The following is a 15,616-nucleotide window of genomic DNA, read 5'->3' on the forward strand; positions in this document are numbered from 1 at the left end:
CATTTAGCCCATTTACATTTAAGCTTGATATTGTTACACGTGACTTTGATCCTGTCATTATGATTTTAGCTGGTTATTTTGCCTGTTAGTTGATGCGGTTTCTTCCTAGCATCAATGGTCTTTACAATTTGCCATGTCTTTGCAGTGGCTGGTACCGGTTGTTCCTTTCCATGTTTAGTGCTTTCTTTAGGAGACAGGCCTGGTGGTTACAAAATCTCTCAGCATTTACTTGTCTGTAAAGGATTTTATTTCCCCTTCATTTATGAAGCTTAGTTTGGCTGATTGTGAAATTCTGGGTTGAAAATTCTTTTCTTTAAGAATGTTGAATATTGGTCCTCACTCTCTTCTGGCTTGTAGAGTTTCTGCCGAGAGTTCTGCTGTTAGTCTGATGGGCTTCCCTTTGTGGGTAACCTGACCTTTCTCTCTGACTGCCCTTAACATTTTTTTCTTCATTTCAACCTTGATGAATCTGACAATTATGTGTCTTGGTGTTGCTCTTCTCGAGGAGTATCTTTGTGGCGTTCTCTGTATTTACTGAATTTGAATGTTGGCCTGCCTTGCTTGGTTGGGGAAGTTCTCCTGGATAATATCCTGCAGAGTGTTTTCCAGCTTGGCTCCATTCTCCCTGTCACTTTCAGGTACACCAATCAAATGTAGATTTGGTCTTTTCACATAGTCCCGTATTTATTGGAGGCTTTGTTCATTTCTTTTTATTCTGTTTTCTCTAAACTTCTCTTCTTGCTTCATTTCATTAATTTGATCTTCAGTCACAGATACCCTTTCTTCGACTTGATCAAATCAGCTACTGAAGCTTGTGCATGCATCACATAGTCCTCTTGCCATGGTTCTCAGCTCCATCAGGTCATTTAAGGTCTTCCCTACACTGTTTATTTTATTTAGCCATTCATCTAATCTTTTTTCAAGGTTTTTAGCTTCCTTGCGATGGGTTTGAACATTCTCCTTTAGCTCAGAAAAATTTATTATTACCGACCTTCTGAAGCCTACTTCTGTCAGCTTGTCAAATTCATTCTCTGTCCAGCTTTGTTCCATTGCTGGTGAGGAGCTTCAATCCTTTGGAGGAGAAGGGGTGCACTGATATTTAGAATTTTTAGCTCTTCTGCTCTAGTTTCTCCTCATCTTTGTGGTTTTATCTACCTTTGGTCTTTGGTGGTGGTGACCTACAGATGAGGTTTTGGTGTGGATGTCCTTTTTGTTGATGTTGATGCTCTTCCTTTCTATTTGTTAGTTTTCCTTCTAACAGTCAGGTCCCTCAGCTGCAGGTCTGTTGGAGTTAGCTGGAGGTTCACTCCAGACCCTGTTTGCCTGAGTTTCACCAGCAGAGGCTGCAGAACAGCAAATATTGCAGAACAGCAAATATTGCTGCCTGATCCTTCCTCTGGAAGCTTCGTCTCAGAGGGGCACCCAGCTGTATGAGGTGTCAGTCGTTCCCTACTGGGAGGTGTCTCCAAGTTAGGCTACATGGGGGTCAGGGACCCACTTGAGGAGGCAGTCTGTCCATTCTCAGAGCTCAAACACCATGCTGGGAGAACCACTGCTCTCTTCTGAGCTGACAGACAGGTACATTTAAGTCTGCAGAAATTTCTGCTGCCTTTTGTTCAGCTATGCCCTGCCCCCAGGCAGGTGGGCCTCATTGAGCTGTGGTGGGCTCCACCCAGTTTGAACTTCCTGGTAGCTTTGTTTACCTACTCAAGCCTCAGCAATGGCAGATGCCCCTCCCCAGCCAGGCTTGCTGCCTTGCAGTTTGATGTCAGACTGCTGTGCTAGCAGTGAGCAAGGCTTCATGGGCATGGGACCCACCAAACCAGGCATAGGATATAATCTCCTGGTGTGCTGTTTGCTAAGACCATTGGAACAGCATAGTATTTAGGTGGCAGTGTCCCGATTTTCCCGGTACAGTCTGTCACGGCTTCCCTTGGCTAAGAAAGGGAAATCTCCGACCCCTTGCACTTCCCGGGTGAGCGGATGCCCTGCCCTGCTTTGACTTGCCCTCTGTGGGCTGCACCCACTGTCCGGTCCGACCAGTCCCAGTGAGATGAACCAGGTACCTCAGTTGGAAATGCAGAAATCACCTGACTTTTGTGTCGATCAGCTTGGAGCTGCAGACCGGAACTGTTCCTATTCGGCCATCTTGGAACGGACCTAAAGAACACTCAGAAAAGTAGTATTGCAAGGTAAACCCAGAAGGATGTGTAGGTGTTGGCCAGGTAAAGAGTAGGGAGAGAGAATATCTCAGAGAGCAGACACAGCACAATGAAGGTCCAAATAGGAATGCTGATTGGCATATTTAAGGAGCAGAAAGGAGGCCAATGGACAGAAATACAGGGAATGAAGGAGAAAATTATGTTAGATGAGCCTAGGAGGTATGTAGGGCCCAAAATATGTGGGGCTTTATAGTTCAATGGAAGAATTTTGACAACATTTTAGACTTCATGTGATATTTAATTAGACATTCATGTTAGTGGAAGCTCCACTTTGATAATCTAAATTTGAGGCCCTTGATGGAGTTTTTCTGAGCTAGACATATCACCCTAGTTTCCAAGTATGAAATCTGAGTTGGAGGGAGAGATTTCAGGATCATAAGCTGTAGGAGTAGATGAGCTTGATTGGTCAGTATGAGTGGAGTGGAAAGGTTAGGGCTAAGACTAGGGGTACAGAAGGGTGAGTCAGCAAAGGAGATGGTGGTACATTCAGAGAAAAAGGAGGTGAATCAGAGGAGACAAGAGAAAGTAATGGTCAAGAGATGTCAAATATCTGATAAATATCCATGTGGTTTGCAATTAGGAGGTCTTACTGATAGCAGGTTTATAACTTGATTCAGATAGAACCTAGATCACAGTGGTTTCATGACTACACCTAAGGTGAAGAACTAGAGACAATGAATAGAAACATCTTTTTAAAGAAGCCTTGCTATGAGACTTGCTCTTCTGGCCAAGATGAAGAAACGGGAACTGGATTTACCCTCCCTGCTTAAACAACTAAAACACTAGACAAAAGTATAGGAAACAACACTTAAAACATTGGATATCAGTAAAGGACAGTAATATCTTAGAGACAAAAAACAAATGATAGGAGCCATACAATGGTCCCAGATCACTGCCTGATATGGTTTGGCTGTGTTCCCACCCAAATCCCATCTTGAATTGTAGTTTCCATAATCCCCATGTGTTGTGGGAGGGACCTAGTGGGAGACAATTGAATCATGGGGGCGGTTACCTACAGGCTGCTGTTCTCATGATAGTGAGTGAATTCTCATAAGATCTTATGGTTTTATAAGATGTTTTTTCCCCTTTGCTCGCCACTTCTCTCTCCAGCTGCCATATGAAGAAGGACATGTTAGATTCCCCTTCCACCATAATTGTAAGTTTCCTGGGGGCTCTCCAGCCATACAGAACTGTGAGTCAATTAAACCTCTTTCCTTTATAAATTACCCAGTCTTGGGTATTTCTTTATAGCAGCATGAGAATGGACTAATACACTACCTGAAGGAGTCATCCAGGCTACAGTGCAGAAGGAAGGAATTGAATCATCCTGGCCAAGGAGCTGGAGATGGAGCTGGAGATGGAAGTGTAGGGAGCCAGGGCAGCTAGTATCCACAGGAAGAGTATCAGGTAAGAGAAAGAATACTCTGGAAGTCTGAAGCGTGTCCCCCTTGAAGATTTAGTTGATTTTTGATCAGATTATACACAGGAACAAACCACCTGAGACCAGGAAAAGAACAACACAAAAAGGTCTGATGCTGACCAAGGGCTGGGAATAGTGTCTCTCTCAACAGCCAGAGGGGAGAGCTGTGAAATTTGAGGTGTATATGTTGAGGGGAAGTCAGTTACCAGTTAAAGTAAAAAGAAGGATTTTTGCCTCAAAGTGTGGAAAGGGTAAACCTAGTTTAAAACCAGCTATAGTCCCACCTAACAAAACTCACATGCAAGAACTGAATGGATAAACTGTCTCTAAATTTTTAATTGTCTTAGAACAAGCTCAAGAACAGTCATAGGAATACAAAAAAACAAATAACAAGGTAAAATCCACAATATCTGACATCCTATCAAAAATTATCAGGCATACAAAGAAGAAGAAAAATATAAGCCATAATGTGGAGAAAAATCAATCAACCCAAAGTACACAAAAATGACACAGATGTTAGTAGTACAAAAGTTATTATTAATGTATATTCAAGAAGCTAGAGAGAAGAGTGGACATGTTTAGATATGGAAGATATAAAAAAGATTCATTGCTTTATATTGTCCTGTAATTAAAAAAAAAAGATTCAAGTTGAAATTCTAGAGATGAAAGCTACCAGGTAAAGGTGCAAAATACACTGGATAGCATTGGCAGGAATCAGATATTACAGAAAAAAAGATTAGTGAACTCAAAGACATTGCAATAGAGAGTATCCAAAATAAAATATTAAGGAAAAACTGAGCAAAACAGAAGCAAAAACAGATCACCAACAAACTATGGACCAATATACACTCACCATCTCACTCAGCCATTCTGGTTTTAAGTATTTTCCAAGAGAATTAAAGGTTTATGTTCATAAAAAGACTTGAATATGAATGTCAAGGCAGCTTTATTCATAAAAGTTTCAAGTGAAAATAACCAAAAATCCATGAGCAGTAGAATTGATTAAAAATTTTGAAGTATATCATATAATGAAATACTGCCCAGCAATAAAAAAGAAGAAACTATTGCTACATGTAACAATATGAGTGGATTCAAAAATAATGATGCTAAGTGAAAGAAGTCAGACAAAGAGTACCTACTGTGGAATTATATTTATGTGCAATTCTAGAAAATGCAAACAAATCTCTAGTGATAGAAAGCAGATCAATGGAGGAGGGGTGAGGAAGAGGCAAAAGGAAGGAATTATAAAGGTACGTGTGGAAATTTGGGGAAGTGATGTATATCTTCATTTTCTTGGTTGCAATGATGGCTTCCTGAGCATATAACATGTATGCATATGTGTAAGAATATATCCAATTGAATATTTTACACATTTGTAGCTTTGTATATATTCAGTGATATCTATTTATTGCCTCTGCTTCTTTACCTTAGGTTTGGTCATGAAACCACTGGGTTTCATGTGGTCCGGGTTCTACCGGAATCAAGCTATGAACTTGCTATCAGTAAGACCTCCTAATTGCAAACCACATGGACCTTTACAAGTTATTTGACTTCTCTTGATCATTACCTTTTCTAGTCTCCACTGATTCACCTCCTTTTGAATCTCAACAAGCTCCATAGTATCTCAATGATATCTTAACAAAGCTGTTACAAATAAATGACTTTGAAACAAAGGAGAGAAATGGCTCAGGAGCTAGGAGAATATGCAGGGTTGAGTTGCAAACAGTTGATTTTGTTTGTATTTTGGGCAGGGGATGAGGACTGGAGAGAAAGGAGATAAGGATGTAAACACACATGTAGGGCATACCACCCCCTATTTTTTATTCTCTAAATCCTTAACCCTGAGAATAAGTTCTTATTCTTGAGTATCAACGACATTATCTTAAGCTAAATTAATCAAGCCTCCACAGTGTTCTCTCAACAGTGGTGTGGGCCTCCCTAGAAGTAATTTCTCCCAAATTCAATGATACCTTTTAAGTTCAGATTTTAATTGATATGAATCTGTGATACACTCTAAAATAAGATTATTTTATTGAAAAGTGGACTGTAACTTTCCTTTTATCTAGGAAGGGTTCTAAGTTAGAAGATGTTTTGCACTTTTACCAAAGGCTCTGTCATGTAAGCACCCGGAGCAACTCTGAAAGCCTTGATATTTGTGTTTCCAGCATGTGTTTGTGTAATACAGAAAGAGAAGCAGTTGTCAAGTGAAATGATGTTGGTCTCCAAAATTATAGTTTGATCCCACAAACACATACACACAAAGGATTGTTTGCTTCACAGTTTTTGATATTTAATTCAATGCTGTTGGAACAGCACAAAACTAAGTGTCAGCTTAACAGAATCACTTGTCCTTTTAGCATTAAAGTAACATGTAACTTAATGCTTTAATTTCCCAACATGCCATTTTATTTAGAAAGATTCAGACTTTCATTTTATTTAGAAATAAAATGCCATTTTATTTAGAAAGATCCAGGAGCATTCATTCACGGAACTTTAAGATCTCAGTCCACTGCATAAAATCTTGATTTTGTAATAACAATTTCTGTATCTTGCATATTCATTCAACAGGTTTAACGCGATGAGCAAATTAATGTTCATCGTTTTTAACATGTTTCAACTTAATCAGAACCCACATTCTCAATTAACGTTAATTGAATGTACATAGGACTATACAAGGGTTAGCAAATAAGAGAGAAACTGTTGCTCATTTAACTACTGTCACTTTGGACCAAAAAAAAAAAAAAAAAAAAAATTTAAAAAATTGCGCTTAAAAGAGTCTCTAGAAGCTGGAAGCGTGGCTCTTTTTCAGTAAACTAGGGGAAAAGGTTTACCGTGTTCCCCCTTTGGGGAATTTTGAGTCGCCACACTCATGTCAAGACCGAACCTGGCTCACTGCGTCTGGGAGAGTACTTGAGGAAGGCTGATGTCCTAGAAAAACCAACTGAGGGAAGGGGCTGAAGCCCATGAAACCACTTCTCAGCTCCGCGCCGAGGGGTCGGGGGAGGGGCGCAGCTTTGCGACCCTCTAGCTGGAGACTTCCCGCAGCTGCCTCCGACTTGTTCTAAGTGCAGGAAAAATCGGTGCGCCCAGTTGCCTCTCTCCAAAAGCGCGCAGCTGTGCCCAGTGAGGATGCCGCGCTGGTCCTGGAGATGTCCCACCGCAAAGAGCATTCAGATGCTTCCTACTCCGGCGCCCAGTGGCTTGGTAAGTCCTGTTGGCAGGCGACAAGAATTGTCTGGGCTGCTCCTATCTCTGGCAGGACTAGACGGGGCGTGAAGGAAAGAAGAAAAGCAGGGATCGGGCACTGCCCGAGGGCAGACACTTGGGCTTTGGTGTTGTCCAGCGCGCTCGGAGCGCTCTGCCTCGCTCGTGCTGTCCCGGGCCCCGCTTCTTCGGGCAGTGCCTGGGGCGGGAGGGTTGGGGTGTGGGTGGCTCCCTAAGCCAACACTCGTGCGGCTGCGGTTTCAGCCCCCTCCCCCCGCCACTCGGGGGCGGGAAGTGGCGGGTAGGAGTCACCCAAACGTGATTGCCCGAGGCCCCTCCTGCTGCGGCGAGGAAGCTCCATAAAAGCCCGGTTGCGACCCGCTTTCTGCACCCCATCCGCTGGCTCTCACCCCTCGGAGACGCGCGCCAGACAGCAGAGAACTTGCCGCCCAGCCACGCCCGCGCGCCAGCCACCGTGAGTGCTACGACCCGTTTGTCTAGGGGTGGGAGCGAAGGGGCGCCCATGAACTTGCTAGAGGCGCAGCCTCCGGCTCTGTGGAGCTCTAGGGCGCCGGGAGGGTCGCACCCCGTTCCCCAGCCGGGACTATGCCGGCTCGGCGCCCCGACGCGGACCAGCCCTCTTGGCGGCTAAATTCCACTTGTCCCTCTGCTCCCCTCTGATTGTCCACCGCCCTTCTCCCGGGCCCTTCCCGCTGGGCGGTTCTTCTGAGTTACCTTTTGGCAGATATGGAGGGAGAACCCGGGACCCCTATCCCAAGGCAGCTGGCGGTCTCCCTGCGGGTCGCTGACTTGAGGCCCAGAAAGAGATGCGCGGTAGGAAGGTTTCCCTGGCAGCGCCATCGAGTGAGGAATCCCTGGCGCTCGGGAGCCCCGCGCCCTGCCATCTGCCTGGATTCCTGGGCTCCAAATCTCTTGGGAGCAATTCTGGCCCAGGGAGCAATTCTTTTCCCCCTTCCCCACCGCAGTCATCACCCTGAGGTGATCTCTACCGTCAGCGTTGATCCCCTGAAGCTAGGCAGACCGAAAGTAACAGAGAAGAAAGTTTTCCTCCCAGACAAGAGTTTGGGCAAGAGGGGAGAAAAGTGATCCAGCAGGAGGAACTTCCAATTTGATTTTGAAAGTGTCTAAACTGGCGGGGCCCCCACCTTGCACCTCTCGCCGCACGCTTCTTGGTCCCCGAGACTTGGAACGAAGTTGCGCGAAGTTTTCAGGTGGAGCAGAGGGGCAGGTCCGGGCCAGACGGCACCCAGAGTCCGCAAGGTGGTGCTAGCCACGCCTGGGTTCTCTCTGCGGGACTGGGACGAGAGCGGATTGGGGGTCGCGGGTGGTAGCAGAAGGAGGAGCGCGGGAGGCAGAGGAGGGAGGTGCTGCGCGTGGGTCCTCTGAATCCCCAAGCCCGTCCGTTGAGCCTTCTGTGCCCGCAGATGCTAGGTAGCAAGCGACTGGGGCTGTCCGGACTGACCCTCGCCCTGTCCCTGCTCGTGTGCCTGGGTGCGCTGGCCGAGGCGTACCCTTCCAAACCGGACAACCCGGGCGAGGACGCGCCAGCGGAGGACATGGCCAGATACTACTCGGCGCTGCGACACTACATCAACCTCATCACCAGGCAGAGGTGGGTGGGCCCGCGGGACCGACTCCAGGAGCGCCAGTACCTGCACACCAGGAGATCCTGGTTAGGGGAAGGGATTGTTTCTTTTCCTTCGCTCTATCCCAGGGCAGGACAGTATCAGGCTCTTAGTCAGCTCTAGGTAAATGTTTGTGCGGGGCACACTGCGCACAAAATGGATACCTTCCATTTTGTGCAACTACAGTCACAGAGTCGTGATCCCCAGATTCAGGTTCCCCAGGCTGGTAGGCTGGCAATCTCCTCTCACTCACCTCTTGTGGTTTGTTGTGGTTCTTACAGCAGTGGGGGCCTGTCCAGAAATCTCGAAAGTACCCAGTGAAAGGGGCAAGAATGCGCCAGAGAAATGCTGTAGGGAGAAAGGCTAGCAAGGTGTCTAGGAAAAACAGAACGACCACCAAAGAAAACCAAACCAAGGAGTAAACTGCAGGGTTGCCCCAGACATTGTTAGACTTTCCAGCCTGCCTAGGGCTAATTGAATGACAGTATTTAGAAAAAGACAAATAGAGCTATTTTCTTTTCTTCTGTACTGTGTTTTTTTGCAGTCTCAGTCTCATACTTGAAAATCCTAGTCCTAGTAATTAGAGATTTAGCCTCAAAACAGTTTATCTAAAATGCAGAGACTCTCCCTATTTTATAGCTGGTGAATTCTGAAAAGAAAGTGCCCACTTGGTATTTCATTAAGAAGAAACTTACATTGGTCCAGTAACTTTAGGATGAATCCACGGATTACATGGAATCTGAGAAGTTGTAAACTTTATTCTGGACATTCAGAAAGTCAAAATGAAATGCCACATTTTCACTCTCAACATTGACAATTAAGGGAAAAATCAAATCCAAACTATTTTACAAATTACATAGGATTTAAATTTCGTTTTCAAAATTAGTTGATCTTAGCTCTAAATCATTTAACATCTTATTTTAATTACTAAGATTAAATTATTTTAATCATTTGACCATATCTAAAGGATAAGCCCTTTAGAAGCATGAATGTTAGTTAACATGTTTAAATTATATGTTTAAAGTATTGTGGGGTTTATTTATTTATTTAGTCCATATTTTTACTGTTTACAAGTCAGGGAGTAGTTGGAAAGGATCCAAAAGGGGGAGAATCTGTACTTCTAAAATCAAGTTTGCTTTTTCCTGTTTCATCAAAAAGGTATTCAACATCCTAAAACTTTTGAAAAAGCTCCAATTTATATAGAATCTGAAAAACATGAAAATGCCAGAATTAAATAGTATTGGTTTGTGATCCCTTGAAATCTGATCATTTTAATTAGCAAAAAGCAATAATATTTTATATTCCATACTTCCCAGAAAGTTAATTGATTCAAATTCTTGCTATGCTATGCTGTCATTCAGATCAAAGAGAACTTGTACAAACAAAAATATGTTAACTGTTTTTTCTAGAAAAACCTTTGTTAGTTATTTAGTTATAGCATAATATACAGTAGAACTCAGTTTTCCAAAGATGATTGCTCTAAAGCTTTACAATTTTACAAAGCTCTAGCATTTTAAAATATTTTCCTAGGCATTATCTCATTCAGTCTTTACCTCAAAGCTTTGAAGGGAGTATAATTATCTCCATTTCACAAATCATGAAGCTAAGGACATTTCATGAAAGCTATTTTTATAGGAATTATGGAATTGGGGGCCTCCTTTGAGTTTCTTTGGATGTTGTCACCACCATCAACAGGCGGTGTTATCTCCAACATGTTTGATGAGAAAAAAAAAAACATAAAGGAAAGGGACTTAGGTTTCATGGCAAGAGATTCAGCTTAGATGGGAATGAGCTGGTCTCTGAGGCAGAGTTTCCTGTCTCACCTTCATGTAAACTCCTTCTTAGAAACCAGCAGAGGCTCTTAACATACATCCATCTTCTCCTTCCCACCACAGACACCCACTCCTATGTGTGTTTCTGAAAATTACAGGGTCATTTGTGGATGTGCTTTAATTTACTATAGATGTAATCTGATATCATTATCTTTCTTCTCCCCGCCCTGACCCCTGTTCCCCCTACACTCAATTTGTGCTTATATTCTTGTTGCTGTATATATACCCCTGGCTCATTGCTTCTGGAAGCTGCATTACTTATTCTAGAGTGTGGGTCTCCTACAATTTACTTATATGGCCCCCTAAATCAGTGGTTCTCACCTGAGGGTGATTTTATGCTCCCCAGGTGTGATTTGGCAGTGTCTGGAGACATTTTTGGTTTTCACAACGGGAGGTGGGTGCTGCTGGTATCTAGATGTATAGATGCCAAGGAGGCTGCTAAATATCCTACCATGCCCAGGACAGCCCCCATTACAAAGACTAGCCAGTCCCGGAGAAACTCAGCCTTAGATTAGTGTTTCTCCTTTCTGGCTGCATATTAAAATCATCAGGGGAGCTTTTAAAGTACACTGATGCTGGGATCCACCCCTGACCAATTAAATCAGACCCTCTAGCATAGGGCCTGGGCTTTAGAGTATGTTTTTAACACTCCCCAGGTGATTCTAATGTGCAGCCAGGTTTGAGAATCTTTAAGGACTCAATCTTTGAAAGTTACAGCATTGTAGAGAGGAAGGATGATCCAGAATTAATTAAAGAAGGAAGAAGAGTGAACAATGCTGAACTGGATGCAAGACTATGACTGTGCAAATCCTCCTATTTCAGATTTAGGTTCTTTACTGGTAAATTGGAGAGAACAGTTGGCAGTTCTTTTACTCACTGGAGCATGATGAAGATAAATGAGTTACAGTTGCCCTAGAGTTTTACGATTAGTAAAACCAATGGATGGATAGAATAAATAGTATAAGCAGATGCCTGTAGTCTAATATCGCAGCTCCAGAAAATCTTCGAGGAAATCTTACACATGATGGGAGTGGGACAGGGACTTGTTTTGTTTTTGCTTCCCTTGAGTCTCAGCAAAAGAACAGTAATAGAAAATCTTTCCAAAAAATTGAGATATAATTTTGCTTGGCAATTAGAATATATCCTCTGTCAGCTATGTTCAGCTGTTAGACCTATTAACCAATCCACACCAGGCTAATTTATTTCTAAACAAAGTGGCGACTGGTGTCCAACACCTTTTCTGAGAAAGGGAAAAATGGCCTCTTCAAAAGATGCAATTTGGTATAGACTTGTCGGACTCTTTTGTAGTGTCCTGGAGTGGGGAGCATATACTACCCTCGCAGATAAACGAAACCTTACCTGCGTGTATTGTCTCACCCATATCCTGCTATAGGAGAAAACAAACAAACAAACAAGAACATTTCCATGAACCAGTTAGATTCCTTTAGACTTACAGGGAGGCTAAAATCACAACATCAGGAGAGGCTTTAGCATTTGGCACCTTGAATGAATATAAGAAATATGAGACCCAGGGTCTGTTGGTAACCAGAAGAATGGATACATTTCAACAGCAGTAATTTGCATGTGTGTATCACTTTGTCACTTTGAAAGCACTGGGACTCACGTTTCACACTGGATGTTCACAAAGACTCTGATTTAAGCAGGGAGTATTTTACAAACGAGAAAATCGAGCTTCAAAGACACAGGTGGGTCTTACACGGCAATCTGCTGATTTTTTTTCTAGCACTGTCTTTGAAATATCATCTGGTCTCCTTGTTAAGATTTAAACTGCTGTGTATCATCAGAACAATAGCCAATTAACTAATTGTGGAAACATTTACAATCATGCTTCCATGTTTTCAAATTTCCTGTCACCTAGTTATAAAAGTATGTATCTCTATACATATTATTTATGGTTGTTTAAAAAGGCAGGAATTTGACTAGGAATTTTGGTTTGGTTTAAATAACCTCCTAGATTATTTATTGAGTATTTGAGCAAAGTTTAAAAAAATATATATATATATAAATAATTTCAAATAATATTTATGATAATGTTTCTGATAATATATGCTTCATACACCTAGATTGCTTGTTACAGATGAACAACTGACAATAATATTTAGTTTTCATATCCCAAATAGTACACTATCTTCCTTTTTCCTAAAGGTTTTTATGCCTATTCCAAACTTGCTTTAAAAGGCTTTTTTTTTTTCCAGGTATGGCAAACGATCTAGCCCAGAGACACTGATTTCAGACCTCTTGATGAGAGAAAGCACAGAAAATGTTCCCAGAACTCGGTATGACAAGGCTTGTGATGGGGACATTGTTGCAGAGCTCAAGGTGTCCAGGGGAGGGAAGTCAGAGACGGCGCCTGGTGGGAGGCATTGGGACAGGGGCTTCTACACTAGGGGAGATTTCGGCAGAAATGAGGATGAAGAAGCAGGCAGAGGAGACCTCTCTTTTCATGTACTCACTGTCAAATCTTTAAACGTCTGTGGAATAATATTTTCTAGCCCAGGTTATTTGGTGCTCCTTTGACAATTTTAAAAATAATTGACTTTTAACTTCGAAATTATATAGAATTTCTAACATTGTTGGAATCAGGGGAGCATAGAGTGAGTCCCTGGCTCTAAATTGAAATGACCAACTGTCCATCTCTGGCTGGGAAGATCTGTAGTTTTTATATATGTGGAGCATCCAGATGTCCTAGAAAATGTCCCCCATGGTTTTTACTCCAACTTTCCCAGTTTTACATGAAGCTGTAGGTAAATTAGATGCTCCGGATTACTTTTTGACATATTTGAGTTCAACTTGTGTCACGTAGTGATTTATTACATTCAATGAATGCACGTTGAATGACAGTATTCTTAGGAGTTTATCTGTAGTCTCAGGACTTTCTTGCAGTTTGGGTCTGTCTTGGAAAGAGGTGCCCACCAATGTCTAAGTGTTAAACATTGAGCTAAGATTTTCTGGTGCCTCCTGGACAAGGAGTGCTGCTGAAGAGGAGCCGGGTCCTCTTCCATCTTCATAACCTCCTGGCTCTTCAGTCCTTGCTTCCTGTCTCTAACCATGGTAAGATCATAGTGCACAGGGTCCACCCATGTCTGCGGCAGCTTCCATGGTAAGATCATAGTGCACAGGGTCCACCCATGTCTGCGGCAGCTTGGCTGCCTTAAACCCAGAGTTCTACAACGTCAAGAACAAAGTTCCCCAGAAGAGGTCACTAGAACACTTACTCAGTGAGTGTGACTGACATGTGGCTCTCCAAGTTCTCCCTAGAGACTCAGCAGGGTGACCCGCTGGGCCACCCACCTTCCCTTCTAACCTCCCTCAGTTCTCTTGTGAAATGGCCAGCCAGAACGAAGGGTGTTAATACAGAGTTGTGAGATTTGGTTTCTCTAAAGGGAACAATGATTTGAACTGAGATAAAACTCCAGTGCTCCTGTCCCTGGAGGAACCAGCCCAGACTTAAATAGCGAATGCAAGGGAAACAGGTAGAAAATGTGTAAGCGTTGTCTTCTTTAATTAAAAATTATTATTATTATGATTCAGAGACAAGGTCTCCTTCTGTCACTCAGGCCGGAGTGCAGTGGTGCAATCATAGCTCACTGCAGCCTCGAGCTCCTGGCCTCAAGAGATCCTCCCTCCTCAGCCTGCTGGAGTGCTAGGATTGCAGTTGTGAGCCACAGTGCCTGGCCAGGGTTGTTTTTAATACTAAGCAGTAAATGTCTTTCTATGTTTCACTGACATGCATATGATGTTTGCCACAGTAAAATGTTTAGGGTAGGCTATATCTACTTACTGTTAGAAAAATAACAACCCAGACCTACTTGGTTTTTGTCTTTGTTTTGTGGCCCAGTTAGTGCATGAAGTAAAATTAATTGCACCCTGATTGACAGACTCCATCATGTGCAGTTAGAAGAAGACAAAATTTGACAGTCTTGAAGTTGCCTATGAGTGCTATTTTATTAAAAAGATCTCATAGTCTAATAAGTAGCATCTTATTACATAATAAAGCTGGCAGGAAAAGGAAGCATATTTAGAGTTGAAGAACAATAACTTTCCTCTTATAGCTTCATGTGATTTCTGTAATTTTGATTTTCAAAAGATTGTGTTCTTCGGCTCCTTTGATACATACAGAGCCTTTAAAACGCTCCCTCTGAGGTTTGCCCAAGACTCCTGTCAACATCATGGAAAACTGCTCAGCTGGGGCTGTGCACATTGTGCCTCTGCCTCGCGTTCTGATATTCCACGTGGCTTCTGGTTTAGAATGCCAGCAGGAGACTTCTACAGTTCCCGTCATCTTTCACTTCTGAGCTAAATGTCTCACCGTTGCTAATACTCAGGAAGTTGGGCAGCTTCCCTTACATGCTTTGCTTCTTATGTTTTACAGGCTTGAAGACCCTTCAATGTGGTGATGGGAAATGAAACTTGCTCTTTGGCCTTTTCCTATTTTCAGCCCATATTTCATCGTGTAAAATGAGAGTCCACCCATCCTACCAATGCATGCAGCCATTGTGCTGAATTCTGCAGTTTTCCTTTGTCATCATTGTATATATGTGCATTTAAATAAAGTATCATGCATTCAAAAGTGTATCCTCCTCAATGAAAAAGCTATTACAATAGTGATAGATATTAATAATATTATTATATCTATAGTGATAGATATTAATATCTATCACTATAATAATTTTATTTTGTAATAATAAGTTTAATGAAAATAATTAGTCATTATAGTCTCCCTCAACTAGCAGATTCAGAGTTTGTTTCACTAATATTAAAACAGCAGCTGTGAAAGGTATGATGATATGATTATTCATGATAACCAAGATCAGCTGTGTGGGTGTGTATGTGTGTGTATGTGTGTAAAACATATAGATGCATTTGAAGATATTGATCAAAGGAATGCTAATTTGAGAAACTTTTCTGAGCTTTCCCCCCCAGTCACATGGAACCCTTGCTAACCTTGTTAGCAGTGCTGTCAGCAGAAGGACTTTCTGACTAACTAGAGCTTTCTGTGAAATGTCCTTTATCCCTCTGTCTAATATGGCAGCCACTAGCCACATGTGGCTTTTGAGCCCCTGAATGTAAGTTAGTGCAAATAAAGAGATGAGTTTTAAATTTTATTTAATTTTAATGAATTTTAACTTAAATGGCCATTAAGTCTCTAGTGGCTACCATATCAGACCGTTGAGGTCTACACATCTATTTTGGTCACTACTCTTAGAATTTGAGTCAGAAATACAATGAGTGGGATGATTATCTTTTCATACAACATGGGGCATGTCAATT

General features: G+C 42.4%; 1 protein-coding gene across 1 annotated transcript; it reads left to right on the plus strand.

Annotated features, from left to right (window-relative positions):
- Window positions 1-7,213: 7,213 nt before the first annotated feature.
- NPY (neuropeptide Y) lies at window positions 7,214-14,915 on the plus strand. The gene is made up of 4 exons (XM_003896193.2): window positions 7,214-7,321; window positions 8,292-8,479; window positions 12,541-12,621; window positions 14,718-14,915. The coding sequence occupies exons 2-4, from the start codon at window positions 8,292-8,294 to the stop codon at window positions 14,740-14,742; spliced, it is 294 nt and encodes a 97-aa protein (XP_003896242.1). The 5' UTR covers window positions 7,214-7,321; the 3' UTR covers window positions 14,743-14,915.
- Window positions 14,916-15,616: the final 701 nt, after the last annotated feature.

This window comes from Papio anubis, chromosome 4, assembly GCF_008728515.1.
Source record: "Papio anubis isolate 15944 chromosome 4, Panubis1.0, whole genome shotgun sequence".
NCBI classification, from domain to species: domain Eukaryota; kingdom Metazoa; phylum Chordata; class Mammalia; order Primates; family Cercopithecidae; genus Papio; species Papio anubis.